The 15,911-nt window shown below is 38.8% G+C and overlaps 1 protein-coding gene across 4 annotated transcripts in view; it reads right to left on the bottom strand.

Moving 5' to 3' along the window:
• mrtfab (myocardin related transcription factor Ab) overlaps window positions 1-15,911 on the bottom strand; it is an 84,661-nt gene that overhangs the window by 61,997 nt on the left and 6,753 nt on the right. For 3 of the 4 annotated variants that reach the window (XM_062056149.1, XM_062056151.1, XM_062056154.1), the window contains exon 3: window positions 9,420-9,605. In XM_062056149.1, the coding sequence (XP_061912133.1) occupies window positions 9,420-9,585 (166 nt within the window). In that variant the 5' untranslated portion in view covers window positions 9,586-9,605. Of the gene's footprint in view, window positions 1-711; window positions 1,526-9,419; window positions 9,606-15,911 lie in introns of those variants that run through there. The other variant, XM_062056153.1, reaches the window with a different exon arrangement.

The raw sequence follows: 15,911 nt of genomic DNA, 5'->3' as shown, positions 1-15,911 counted from the left end.
ACATCAGTCTCCCTAAAACTCTGTTGTACCAGACTGGCCTCGTCCAGGCAAATTCAGAAGAGCTCGAGCATTCGACTGCCGTTTGCAGATCTAATATATGCGCGGGCATCTACGGTCCATATTAGCCTAAACCAAGCCCTAATTACATAACATCCCTGTGCAGGATATACCTCATCTATTGTAATTACATTAAGGGCGAGAAGGAGAAGGGATGCGATCTGTATCTGTCTTTGTTTACACGCCCGCATGATACACTGATGGAATTTCGACATAGAGGTCTTCTCTGCTTCCTGTCAGTGCATGCAGAAGTCACTTAGTCAGCACTGGTTATAGCTCTGCAGTGCATCAGGTAAATTAATCAAATGAACAGGGCTGCAATGTTAAATTGTTGATCATTAAAGTATCAGACTACACTAGATTTGCTACTAGATAAGACATTTAGTACTTAGCCTGGCATGCAAAGATGTAAGCTTTAAAACATTTAATTCACAAATGAAAAAACATGCCCAGTTTTTGGCAGTTGTGTATGCAACATTAGTTCTCATACTGTACAAACAATCAAGAGTAACAGCAGTAAAGTCATAACTCTTAACATATACTGATGCATGCAAGAACCTTGATGTCATTTTAAATTAGGATTCTACTGACACTTTTCTAGCAATACCATCAATCAAAAAGACAAATAATGAGCAATATTTTCATTGAAATTACCTGACAGGCGAGTCATATCTCTCTGTACCATGCCGAAAGGAAGTGTCACCCTCCGGGCAAAGGTTAGTGCTTCATACTTCCAACACAGACATAGTAAAGAAACTGTGCGGTAAATTAAAAAAAAATAAGAAAAAAGTATGTAACAGCAGCAGAGAACTGCAAAAAAAAGTCACAAACACACATTCTTCTTCTTAGCTGCAGCAGCAGTATCGTAAGTAACTCCACAGGTTGCAGTGCACCTTACATTCCCTTTTTCTGGACTGTCTGCAAGTGTGTGCACGCCTCGGCAAATAGGGCGTGTGTAGGTTGGAGTGGATGACACGGTCTACCAATCAGTCCCACCGATCTTCCCAGAGCTACACTTAATTTTTTTTTACATTTCAATCTTTGCATTTACTTTTACAAATAGAGAAAAAAGCATTAATGCTTAGAGGGAACAAAAACTAGAGGGAACCAAAACTAGAGTCAAGCCTCGCATCGTTGAGTAGAAGTTACAAACAAGTTATTTTCTTGCTTTTCATTTTTTTCCCTTTCCTTCTGTTTCCCCTCATAGTTATGCAATAGTGACATTTCACACACCCCCTCACTCCTCCTTTCTTTCCCCGTACTTCCTTCTTAAACTGTTGCTGTGCAGCCAACACTCCTACCCTCATCTCAAAATTTTAAGCAATTATTCCCAATTAGGTTTTTCATAAAAGCAAATCAGCTTGCAAACAACGAGACATGATTTTTGTTTCATTGTTATGTCACACACACACATCTGTCTCTGATCTTCTTCCTGGATAACAAGTCACCTCTCTCTATGTACGCACACAAAACAAATCTCCCAGCCTGTTTATTACCGGGGAAGGAACCTTGTGCAATCAGCATACATGTATTGCGAAACTTGATGAAGGATGTAAAGCTGTGATGAGGTTTATGAAGACGTTCTGTGTATCCCTGCCAACATTACAGTATGCATGAAGCAAATGGCGATGCTGTCAGAAGCAGTGCATCTCTCAGGTGCTTTAAAAGCCTCTCTTTGAGCATGATTACTTAACGGAGAGCTTGCAGAAACATGTTTGCTGGATTGAAGAAATGAATAGGCCAACAGGAGCAGAGGTTGTTCAACATTGGGAGTGGTACCTTGAGGCTGTCTGTGTGATAATAAAAGTGTTGCCGCAGGACTATTGTCAGGACATACCTTTGATATCAATATTGTTCGTTAAACTAAAGTGTAGCACTTCAAAAGTGTGTTACGTGTCCTTCTGTGGCTCGAAATACTGTTTGTAGTTCTAATTATGTCCTTTTCTATTATCATGGACAGCTGCAACACTGTTGTTTTTGTTTACTGATCTAACCTTGCTTGACACCCTCAGGATAAATTGACAAGACTTCAAACAACACAAGGTGGCCGACACCCTGCTGGGAACAATGGCTGACTGATATTGATAGGTATGTGAATCAATACAAAATTGATGACAAAACTTGGGAGGGCAAAAAATCTGCAATTCTAATGAGTCATTAGCTCATTAAGCATCTAGAGCAGGGTTGTCCAACTAATTTTCACTGAGGGCCACATTGTAGTTATGTCTGCCCTCAGAGGGCCGCTTGTAACAACGAATGATACATGAATTTACCTATGCATTTAATTATTACGCACGTCCCACTGTGAGGAGACCCCGCATCAGGCCAAGGACCAGATGGGGGGGATTACATATCCTCTCTGGCCTGGGAACGCTTCGGGATTCCCCAGGAGGAAGTTGCTAATGTTGCTCTGGAGAGGGAAGTCTGGGGGTCTCTGCTGGAGCTGTTGTCCCCGCAACCCGATTCCGGATAAGCGGTTGAAGATGGATGGATGGATTTAATTTTTTTTTTTTTTTTTTAACGTACACTGTAAAAAAAATCTGTATTTTTTTACAGTAAAAAACTAGCAACTCAATCACCACAATTTTACTATAAAATGTACAGTGTTTTTTGCAACATATTATGGTAAAGGGAGAAACCTTACCATCGTTTTTATTTTATTCTGGCAACTGAGCTGCCAATTTTTTACCGTTAAAAAAACTGTGATACTGTTTTACCATTAACAGTAAAAATAACAACCATAGTAAGACCACTAGCAGCTCAGCCACAATTTCCCGTAAAAAAACAGTGGTAGAGTTATTTCAATTTACATGCCGTAAAAAACATTGTATTGTCATTTTTACAGTGTACAATTTGATGGATAACTTTCTCTAAAACCATAAGTCAAACAGAAATTGAAGTACCGTATTTTCCGCACTATAAAGCGCACCTAAAAACCTCCAATTTTCTCAAAAGCTGACAGTGCGCCTTATAATCCGGTGATCCTTATATATGGACCAATATTGAGCCACAACAGGTCTCGCAACTACGGGATGCATAACGTAACCCCAGCCTCTACTGTAGCGTCTATTCTATGCGCCTTATAATGCGGTGCGCCTTATATATGAACAAAGTTTTAAAATAGGCCATTCATTGAAGGTGCGCCTTATAATCCGGTGCGCTTTATAGTGCGGAAAATACGGGTATTCTGACAAAATAAAATGTTTGGATAGTATGATAATATAATTTTTGTTATATTGGATAATATTAAAGCTTAAAGGGTATGCAATGTCATGCAGTACCTGCATTTTTTTACTGTTAAAATGGAAAGAACAAATAGTAAGAAAAGATAAAGTACTTTATTGACGCATATTATTTCCAGGCCTTTGTGGGCCATATAAAATGATGTGGCGGGCCAGATCTGGCCCCCAGGCCTTGACATGTCTGATCTAGAGTGTGTTTTGAATTTTATTTGGATTTTTTGTCAAATCACTGAAAAAGTGTACCACTAATAGCAAAGAGGAATAGTGCAATAATAGCCATAGAACCAGAAATGACACTGTAACATAAACGTAAGACTGCTCAGTACAATACTATACAACACATATTATTGAAAACAATTATTACCATTGCATATGCAGTGTTTTCCATATATTAATTTTTTGTGGCTGTCTGCCACAAATACATTTGGTCCGCTCTGAATTCCCAAGTGGTACACATTAAAAGTGAAAGACAGGAAGTGTTCTTTGTGTCATGCATTTACTCTTTAATCAAATACTGTACAAGCGGTTACGAAAGGCAAAGTATTTGCCGGGGTAGCTGAGATTCAGACATCCGGGGCACCCCCACAAGCCAGGGGAGCATGCTTTACCACCGCTATGCAAAGTGAGGTGTGGAAGCGTTCAAACTAGGGGTGCAACGATTTGTTGACATTGTCAACAATAACATTTGTTGCAGTGGAAGAAGAAGGTCATCCTACGTGCTAAACGTGCTTGCGGGCATGGCAGCAAGAGCAAGGCAACACATCGAACATGATCAACGACCATCGCTATAAGCTATATTGCACCCATCCATCTACCGCTTATTCCCTTCGGGGTTGCGGGGGGAGCTGGAGCCTATCTAAGCTACAATCGGGCGGAAGGCGGGGTACACCCTGGACAAGTCGCCACCTCATCGCAGGACCAACACAGATAGAGAGACAACATTCCCACTCACATTCACAGACTAGGGCCAATTTAGTGTTGCCAATCAACCTATCCCCAGGTGCATGTCTTTGGAGGTGGGAGGAAGCCGGAGTACCCGGAGGGAACCCACGCAGTCACTGGGAGGACATGCAAACTCCACACAGAAAGATCCCAAGGCCGGGATTGAACTCACGACTACTCAGGACCTTCGTATTGTGAGGCAGACACACTAACCCCTCTTCCACCGTGCTGCCCCTTGCTATATTCTAGGTAAAGTTAAATACCTTTTGCATCTGGCATTATTGCATCTAGCATTAGTGCAGTCCTTCTCAAATAGTGGGGCGCGTGTGACCTACGGGAACATGCTTTTTTTGCGGTACTAGAATACGACGAAGCGTATATAGCGCTTGGCTACAGTGGGAGTTGAGGAAAGACTGGTGTGTTGTTTACTTTCATGTTATTAAGGATACACAATTATGCAGCAGTGTACTTATAACAATTTTATAGACAAATTATACTATTTATAGCCGGGGTGGAGAGTGGGGGCGCACAAAATATTTTCTTCTTCCTAGAATCAAAATCAGAATCTGAATATTTTTTATTGCCATTGTTTGAGAACGGGTTCACAAACTACGATTTTTTTCTTGGTGCAACATAAAACACATATAACACAGAATAGAAGGGAGCGTGACAGAAAATATTTGAGAAGCACTGCATTAGTGACACAAATACGAACTTGTTACTGAGGATGATATGGCATGCTTTGATGGCTAACACCAGCTGACTAACGTGACCCAAAGAATAGAACCAGAGGCAAATTGTTATGTTTTATTTTAACCATGTTGTAATAAAATGAAAATGTCATATCACGGTTATTGTGACCAAAATTATTATAGTTATCACAGTATTGTTAAATGTGCTCAAAAAGTACTTAAAACATATTTTGACCAAGTAATGTTGTTTTATATAATTAAAATGAATAGAGACACTGTTTGAAAACCCGCTATTTTGCATGTTTTGTATTTTTTAGTAAGTTTGCATGATTAATCGACATCAAATTAACATCATGGTTTTGATTGCGATAAATAGCCGCCACCGGCATTTGAGTAACACGTTTGCCAATCAGAATTGTTAATCCTCGCGTCCTTTGCCTTCTGGCCAATCAATTTGTGTGTGCTGCATTGGGGCCAGCCAGTATGCTAATAACAAACACCATTTGCTCTTTGGAAAAAGTTTTAGGCCATGTCCACAAGAACACAGATACTTAATAAACGCATATTACTTATCTCCGCGTTTAGGCCTCTTGTCCACACGCAAACGCATACTTTTGTCCTTAAAAACGCAGACTTTTGCTAACACTGGCCAAGGTGAAGATCTACAAAATCCTCCGCTCAGCGTATGGCGACTTGTACTCCTCTGATGACGTCACGGTGTGCGCTGTCATTTCCAAAGCTCAGCAATCTTCACCTGATGGAAGAACTTTGACAACTTTGACTTTGACTATCTGATGTTTTTAATCTTTGTTTCACGACAGATCATGAAGTTAACTTACGTGTGTAGGTTTCATTTGTGTAGAAAGAGCCGGGCTAGACCGTGCGCATGCATATAACATGCCCGAGCAACTAAAAAAAAAAGTGATATATCTTTCCTCCATATTAATGTTAATGACAATGTATACTTCATTGGACATGTATATCTATATTGACCATTAAGCTTTATAATTCCACGAGAGTTTTGTGGCGGCACACGCACGTCCGTGCGCTTTAGGTATCCTTGGTTCGTCATTTTAGAAATAATGCACACTTCACTGCACATGTAATATATCACTATGTTGCTGATTAAACATGTCATAATTCCAGGAGTGTTGGTGGGTTTCAGTGGCACAGGTGTGCATGCGCGATTTAAAGATTCATATGTTCCCAGGGCTCTGTGTAATTGCAGGCTGGTTTGAAAAATAATGTACAATGTCATTGTACGTCTCGTTTATAAAAATAAACATTACAATAACAGGTGTAATGCCACCAAGTCAGCTGTGGCTGCTTTTCCGTGATTCTGATTGGACTAAATGTGCATGACAGCGGGTGTATACATTTGTGTGTAGACATAGACAGTTTTGAAACTACACTTGTGTGGATGGAGATTGTTTTAACCCCAAATAAAAAGATGTTGGGTTCCACCCCCTGTTTCTTCACAACATCCCAGCAGTTGGCATCCCAGTGACAGCAGACCTTGCACAGTAAGTGATATTTTATTGTTTGTTGGCGCTCATAAAATACTGCAGTGAGTAGTAATCCGTAAAGAAGAAAAAAAAGCGAACCTCGTGATGCGTTTTTGCTTATGCTTAAAATGATCAAAGTACGTAAATATTAAATGTTATTATAAATGTGCCCATTACCGTATTTTTCGGACTATAAGTCGCTCCGGAGTATAAGTCGCTCCGGAGTATAAATCGCACCGGCCGAAAATGCAAAATAAAGAAGGAAAAAAACATATATAATTCGCACTGGAGTATAAGTCGCATTTTTGGGGGAAATTTATTTGATAAAACCCAACACCAAGAATAGACATTTGAAAGGCAATTTAAAATAAATAAAGAATAGTGAACAACAGGCTGAATAAGTGTACGTTATATGACGCATAAATAACCAACTGAGAATGTGCCTGGTATATTAACTAACATATTATGGTAAGAGTCATTCAAATAACTATAACATATAGAACATGCTATACGTTTACCAAACAATCTGTCACTCCTAATCGCTAAATCCGATTAAATCTTATACGTCTAGTCTCTTACGTGAATGAGCTAAATAATATTATTTGATATTTTACAGTAATGTGTTAATAATTTCACACATAAGTCGCTCCTGAGTATAAGTCGCACCCCCAGCCAAACTATGAAAAAACTGCGACTTGTAGTCCGAAAAATACGGTACTACATTACATATATACTTACAGTGTGTAGATAAAACCTTAATGGAGGTGTTAGGATGTTTTTTTAAGGGCTTTATAGGCAGAATAGAGTTCCATTTTAAGCTGACTTTTGATCGCATTTATTTAATAATTAGAATGCATTAAAAAAAATACATGTGTAAACGATAGGCAAAATTACAAAAAAAGTGCAGTTCCTCTTTAACAGTACAATTAACTGAACAGAGTGAGCCCTCTTTTCATTAATTCACAATCTTAGCCTTGTTGGACGGAGAGCAAGACTACTCACTTACACACATAGGAAGCACAACAGACAGAGAGACTCACGACTCACTTGTGAAAAGTTCGGCAAAGTAACAAAAATTAAGAGGTACAAAATATGATTACAAATCATGGTATGGGTTATGGTTATGGTAATATTTCAGCTTCAACCCGGATGGGCAATATGAGTCCATCAACACAGACAAATGGGCGAGAATGCCTTGATCACGTGATGGCAACAAATAGAAAGACAACCCAGCGTAGTTTTTTCAACTGGGAGAAAAAAATGCACTTGAAGATGTTCAATATTTATTTAAGCTAAATGTTTGATTACAGAGATGAGAGTCCATTTAAATTTGTGTTTGTTTATTTACTTAGGATAACTAAAACGTATTTACATGCCAAATACAGTACAATGATAAACAATTCTACAGTAATGACAAATAAAAGTTTATATCCTTTAAATGGTCACAAGCATTATTATTTTATATTATGATTACATTACATTATAAACACTGTTTAGTTTTTATCGGTTATTTCTTCAGTTTAAGAGCATGATGTAGTCAAAAGTCTGTCTGCTTGAAGCCAAATATTTAAGTAAATTATTGCATATTGTTCTAATCAGTGACACTTTGTGACGAGAATATGTTGATTGACAGTCTAAAAGTAACATGTCTTCCTTCACTTGTTATTTTCGCAGTTTTGTGCATTTATATGTATAACATACAAAATTCGATAATTAAATTGCAATTATCGTAAATTCCGGACTATAAGCCGCTACTTTTTTCCTACGCTTTGAATCCTGCAGCTTATAAAACGGTGCGGCTAATTTATGGATTGACATGCGGAGACATTGAAAAGGTGTGTTATTGTTTGTGATATGGCTCCATCTTTTGGACAAGTTTGCTCATTGCAGGTACTGCGGAATGAACGTCTATAGTAATTCCTTCTGTTTAGCGCTTTTAACCACAAGTACAAGTGCCGTTTCGTCTTCAAGTCATCGTTCCTACTCGTTTGGATTCTTCATTCATCACTCCAAGCAAACATTTGTAAGTTTCACAATATAACAAACCATTCATAATTACTAAACTGTCCCATATGTGATGTCTGTAGGAGTGTTTTCATGCATATTTGTACGTGCACTCACACTAGTCCCTGGTCTTTATTAAACAACCTCTGTGCTGAGGTAAACTGTCCACTGACAAGTGTACAAAAGGTACAAACAAAGTGACATTCACTGTTTGGTCATTAAACCCTCACTTTGTGGTTACTAAAGACGATGTAACCCGTTCTCAATTCAATTTAGTTCATTCAAAACAAAGAGCACTTAACATTTAGCCGAAAAAAACTGTCCCCAAAGATGTAAGGAAACAGATTGTAAGAGCACATAGGCTACATTCACACTGCAGGGTATGATGCCCAATTCTGATTTTTTTTGTTGAAATCCAATCTTTTTAATTGGTTAGATGTTCACAGTACAAAATTTAAACTTCTATTTGTACTGTATGTAATGAGAACGGATTGCGTTCTTGAAGTAACCTGCATGCACAAAACACTATGTCCGTGTATGTCTTTGTGGCAATTTCAGGGGTTTTGTGCAACCAAGTCAGTGTTAACTAAATTATTTTGTGTAGGAGATTAAGAAGAAAGAGTACAAGAAATTTGGCTTTGGCAGTTTGTGGGGAACATGCTGCGACGTCGGTTCCGAAGAGGGTGTGGGTGAGGAGTTAGAGCCAAGAGTGGTGGGACATTGACGTGAGCCGCTTTGATGACGTATAGGTCGGACAAACGCCACCTGGGCATTCAGACTGTAGTGGCATCGGTTACATATCACATTTTTGCCCACACACGAAAGAGGCCTGGGTCGGATTTGAAAATAAATCTAAATGTAACTATTTACACTTATATGCAAAAAATCTGATCTGTAACTAAGCCAGAAGTGCAAAAAAATCGGAATGACCTGCAGTGTGAACATAGTTTATGGTCGATGTCCCTTTGCTAACTTACCATTTTTGCGTTCGTTTAGAGGCCGCCGGTTAGGAGCAGGCTGGAGGGATAGTTCCTGGAGCTCACTGGTCACTGTCTCACTCTGCGGGCTCGGGTCCAACAACCCCGTCCTGGCAACTTCCATATTGTCGTCGGCCTGTGGTTGCTCGTCTTCTAGATGCAACATTGCCCGGGTGGCAGGGAGACCTGCAGAAAAAAAGCATAGCATTTAGTAGGTCTGTCATCAAGTTACTATAGTAGTATATTAAGAAAACATTTGCATCCTAAACTTGTTTGCATAGTTAAAAATCTATTATTTAAAAGTTAGTTACTGGAAATACTTGTTTAGTGTGAAAATCTGTTGTTCAGTGGGCCCGAAGGGGCCAGGAAAATCTATTTATATTTAAATTATGGTTCTTATTTATTCCGATTGTGAATTGATTAAACATTTTGAAGAATTTATTTTTAAAAAGACTCTTTTTAGATCATCACCAAATTTTCTCACTGGTCGTATACGTTAAAATCAGCAACCAAGAGGTGTTTTTGTAACCTATAACCTTTTTAGAAAAGGTTTTATCAGAATCAACTTTAAAGGCCTACTGAAATGAATTTTTTTTATTTAAACGGGGATAGCAGATCTATTCTATGTGTCATACTTGATCATTTCGCGATATTGCCATATTTTTGCTGAAAGGATTTAGTATAGAACAACGACGATAAAGATTGCAACTTTTGGTATCTGATAAAAAAAAGGCTTGCCCCTACCGGAAGTAGCGTGACGTAGTCAGTTGAACATATACGCAAAGTTCCCTATTGTTTACAATGATGGCCGCATGAAGTGAGAGAGATTCGGACCGAGAAAGTGACAATTTCCCCATTAATTTGAGCGAGTATGAAAGATTTGTGGATGAGTAAAGTGCAAGTGAAGGACTAGTGGGGAGTTGAAGCTATTCAGATAGGGAAGATGCTGTGAGAGCCGGGGGTGACCTGATATTCAGCTGGGAATGACTACAACAGTAAATAAACACAAGACATATATATACTCTATTAGCCACAACACAACCAGGCTTATATTTAATATGCCACAAATTAATCCTGCATAAAAACACCTGTGTGTTTGTTACGCTAGCTCCTAGCTCCTCTGCTAGCTCCTAGCTCCATAGAACCCGCCAATACAATTCAAACACCTGATCAACACACACAATCACTCAGCCCAAAAGACCGTTCACCTAACCCAAGGTTCATAAAGCTTATATATTTTAAAAAAAGTTACGTACATACGCAAAAAAAAGTTGCACACATACGGTCAAGCGATCAAATGTTTAGAAGCCAAAGCTGCATACTCACAGTAGCACGTCTGCGTCTTTGTCATCCAAATCAAAGTAATCCTGGTAAGAGTCTGTGTTGTCCCAGTTCTCTACAGGCGTCTGTGTATCGAAGTCAAAAGTCCTCCTGGTTAGAGTCTCTGTTATCCGAGTTCTTCCATCTTGACTGCATCTTTCGGGAATGTAAACAGAGAAGCGCCGGCTTTGTACTGTTGTTGCTGACTACGTTCGAAAAATACGTCCATTTCGCACCGACAACTTTCTTCTTTGCTTGCTCAGCTTCCTTCTCCATAATGCAATGAACATGATTGCAACAGATTCACGAACACAGATGTCCAGAATACTGTGGAATTATGAAATGAAAACAGAGCTTTTTCGTATTGGCTTCAATGTGGAAGGCATACCCGTGTTCGCCGGGCTACGTCACGCGCATACGTCATCCTCAGAGGCGTTTCGAACCGGAAGTTTAGCGGCAAATTTAAAATGTCACTTTATAAGTTAACCCGGCCGTATTGGCATGTGTTATAATGTTAAGATTTCATCATTGATATATAAACTATCAGACTGCGTGGTCGGTAGTAGTGGGTTTCAGTAGGCCTTTAATGGCCAAGTGTATTTAACACACAAGGAAATTGACTTAGTAGACTGTGCTTTCTTTGTTCAATGCAAAAAAACTAAACAAACACGCAACAACCATGAGAGAGCACAGTACCGTATTATCATTTGTATGCCAAATAATAGAGAATCAGTTTGAATGGAGAATCATGTTGAATTTCACAATCTATTCTGAATCACTCAAAAAACAAAGTCATAAGTTGTTGTAAGATTCACTTCCCTACAGTACAGTATCACAGAAGTGAGTACACTTCTCACTTTAAACAACCATTTTCATAACAGTATATGTTGTCACAGGACAACACAATAGTCTGTGTAGAGCTTGGAAACGCAGTAAAAACTTGTTTTAACACTCCACGAAAAAACTCAACACAGTCATTGTTGTCTAAAAAGCAGGAAGCACAAGAGAGTGGTAAGATACAGTAAATGTGTCAGGCATGGTGGCGTTCATGGTCTGAGGCTGCATGAGTGCTGCTGGCACTGGGGAGCTGCGTTTAATTGAGAGAAACATGAATTCCAACAAATGAGATTCTGAAATCAGGGCTTTATGCTTAGCCGTTTACCAAGAGCATAGGTGCTACAAAACAATAATAAAAAATAAAAAAGTTGCACAGAAACATTTTAGTAGCACAATAAAAAATTGGGAGCAATATGATATGTCTTAAATAACACAATTTCATTATTAACACTCAAATGACATACACATGTGCACTCATACGTATAAACACAATGCCATCATAAGGCCAACTTCAACGGACACAGAGAATATCCTTTAACTGTGCTACCACTGTCGCAAACACTAGTGTAGGTCTGGGCGATATGGACCAAAACTCATATCCCGATATTGTTTGGCTGAATATCGAGATACAATATATATCCCAATATTCTTTCCGTAAAGTGAAGTTGGACAAAGTCAAACTCAAATGTGTGTGTCAACTTGTTTTATTGAAACAAATACTTAACATAAGTAACTTTTTTGAAATGTTAAAAGTTTCATGTGTAGCTGCACATAATTTTTTTTAAAAAGGATCTTTTTTTTTCCGACATGTGAAAGACTTCCCTGTGGTCGACACCAGTGGTCCCCAACCACCGGGCCGCAGCCCGGTACCGGTCCGTGGATCGATTGGTACCGGGCCGCACAAGAAATTTTAAAAAAATTGTTTTTATTTTTATTTTTTTATTAAATCAAAAGAAAAAACACAAGATACACTTACAATTAGGGCACCAACCCAAAAAACCTCCCTCCCCCATTTACACTCATTCGCACAAAAGGGTTGTTTCTTTCTGTAATTAATATTTCTGGTTCCTACATTATATATCAATATAGATCAATACAGTCTGCAGGGATACAGTCCGTAAGCACACATGATTGTATTTTTTTAAGCCAAAAAAAATTTTAAAAATACCATACCGCCCCTGGGACCCTGCCATTAAAAACTAGGCTGCTGCATTACTAATGATTAATGTAACTATAGCTGAAAAAATGGTACAATAGCAATAGGAGAGACTATTCATCCCTGAACACCATGGAGTTCATGTAGGCTTAATGATGCAGTTACATTATTATATCAACTGTCAGAGACAGAAACTATCTATTTAACACAATGTCCTTTTTAGCTGCTTCAACACAGCTCAATCAACACAGAAAAAGGTCAAGTGAAATAACAGACAGACAGGGCTTTGCTGTCCGTAACACACACACAGACACACACACACACACACACACACACACACACACACACACACACACACACACAACGCAAAATGAGCTAACGTTACGCTATAAGCGAATTAGCCTTCACCTCAAGCCAGGACTGCGAGCGAACTGAACTGCCTTTTATATTTCTAGAACAGTGGTTCTTAACCTGGGTTTGATCGAACCCTAGGGGTTCGGTGAGTCGGGCTCAGGGGTTCGACGCAGGTCAAGACACACCGACTCATCGTGTAAATAAAAACTTCTCCCTATCGGCGTATTAAGGATACGGTAACAGCAGAAGTCACACTGATTTGCAGGTGTGTACTTTGTTGTGAGTTTATGCACTGTGTTGGTTTTGTTGTTTGAACAAGGTGATGTTCATGCACGGTTCATTTTGTGCACCAGTAATAAAACATAAAACACTTTAGTATGGGGAACATATTCACCATGAATTAGTTGCTTATTAACATGCAAATTAGTAACATATTGGCTCTTAACTAGTCATTATTAAGTACTTATTAATGCCTTATTCGGCATCGCCTTATTGTAACCCTAACCCTAACCAAATAACTCTAAATTAAGTCTTTGTTACTTAGAATATGTTCCCCTAGTGTCCAAAAAACTCTAAATTAAGTCTTTGTTACTTAGAATATGTTCCCCATACTAAAGTGTTACCAAAAACATATAACTTTGTCTGGAATTTAAAAAAAAATAAAAAATATTTATTTTTCACTAAAGAAGGGTTCGGTGAATGCGCATATGAAACTGGTGGGGTTCGGTACCTCCAACAAGGTTAAGAACCACTGTTCTAGAAGGTCAACGGGCTCATGGTGATGTTACTAGTAGTTGACTGGGAGGTGTTTATTATAATTTGGGGAGAGTCCGCTGCCTGATGCTTACCTGCTAAACGCTCAGCACTGACTACATGCGCTCTGAATACGCACTGCTGATTGGCTGTTACCGCTCTGAATATGCACTGCTCAGTGTTTCCCACACATTCATTTATTTGTGGCGGCCCGCCACGAAAGAATTACGTCCGCCACAAATAAATAAATAAAAATTAAAAAAAAAATGTTTTTAATTTTTTTTAAAAATAAATAAAATTATTATTTTTTTATTTTTTTTTGTCCTCTCCAGCTTCTCAGGCAAATCATATAGTTGATGTAGATGCCCATATCGGCTGTTCAGATTTACTTTACAAAAGAGAAGTGTAGGATACTTCTCTTGTTGCCTTATTTGTATTTGACTTTATTAAATGTATTTATATTAGAAACACAACATGTGTATATAACAAAGGGTGCAAAGTCTGCAGGCAGTAGGAAACACATGGTTAAGTGTAGGGAGTAAAACTGATGGCAGTGTAAAGTACAAGATTTTTGGAGCTCTTTGTTCAGTGGATCAGATGTTTGATGAAGCTCTGTGTCTATCTACCACCACTACTGTTTTCTGTTTATTTGTTACTGACTGTGGCAGGACACCTCTGCCTCTGTTTCACTTTATGTTGCTGGTAAATAATATGGTTGTAGTAGTAGGCTAAAGTTAAATTATTTAGTATGCACTAATTAAAGGGGCAGAGCTTTGAGACATTTTAGCTTTTATATTTTATAAGATATATTTTTTGTAAGAACCACAATTAATAAATATATTTCAGTGAATAACTTATTGTTCAATTCTGTATATAAATATGTACATAAAGTGTTGTAATTATATTGTAAAATGGATGGATGGATGGATGGATGGACGTTTAAAACAAAACTGTTATTATTAATTAGTAAATATACATTTTTTGAGCCTTTTTAGAGAAAATCAAATCATTGTAGTAAATTATGCAAATTACTCGATGGTGTCATGGTGACCACGCCCATAGCCACGCCCCCACCGCCACAGGTATCTTGGCAGTTTATGGGAAACACTGCTGCTGATTGGCTGTTACCGCTCTGTTTGTAACCAATCAGATGGTTTTGTGGGTGGGACAATGCTGGGTGCTGTGTAGAGGACTGACAGAGACAGAGGCAGAAGGAAGCGGAGGCGGCTACTTAATATGTTCGTGTGGAAACTCGTTCGGTACACCTCCGAACCGAACCCCCGTACCGAAACGGTTCAATACAAATACACGTACCGTTACACCCCTAATATATACAGACAAACAGACAGACATGTACTGTATATATTACTATATTAATGTTTTAACCATGACAACCCCATAGCATCCAGAAACTTAAGGAACTCCAGGCGTATCTCATCCACGCCCAGGGCTCTGCCACTGAAGAGCTTCTTAAAGGGGACCTACACCTTTTTTGGAATTTTGCCTATCGTTCACAATCATTATGAAAGACATAAGGACGGATGGATTTTTTTTAATGCATTCTAAGTATGAAATAAACATAAATAAAAGCCTGCTTAGAGCGGAGGCAATGGTAGCTCCACTATTCCCCTCATAAAATCTGATAACCATTCAAAAAGCACCAAAAATACTCAATTTACATTTCGTGACTTGACTACTCACCAAGTATTAGTGATATTATTATTATAAACGCTAACACAGACAAACTATATAGAGCGGCGCCGTGATCACTTCTGGGTGTGCCTATGTTGACATCATCGTGTGGTCTGCACCTTTCTCGCTTCCCTGCTCCCTGTAAATTTATTGTTGATCGTAAATCATGCCTCTCACCTGGACATGAGACATCTGAGGAGGTAATCCGAAAAGTTGGGACACTTTGGCAGCCATATAGGACCTGGAACTAACGAGGACGACACCAAAAGCGCTTGTTCCCTGCTCCACCCTACCCCGTTTCTTTGTGAGGATTATGAGACAGTTTTCATCTAAAGGGGAATATATAAACACCATAGCAGTTGGCATCCTAACGAGAGCAG

This window comes from Entelurus aequoreus, linkage group LG08 (genome assembly GCF_033978785.1).
Source record: "Entelurus aequoreus isolate RoL-2023_Sb linkage group LG08, RoL_Eaeq_v1.1, whole genome shotgun sequence".
In the NCBI taxonomy this organism is placed as follows: Eukaryota; Metazoa; Chordata; class Actinopteri; order Syngnathiformes; family Syngnathidae; genus Entelurus; species Entelurus aequoreus.
Note: the sequence above shows the minus strand (reverse complement) of the source record. Positions and strands in the feature narration are given on the sequence as shown.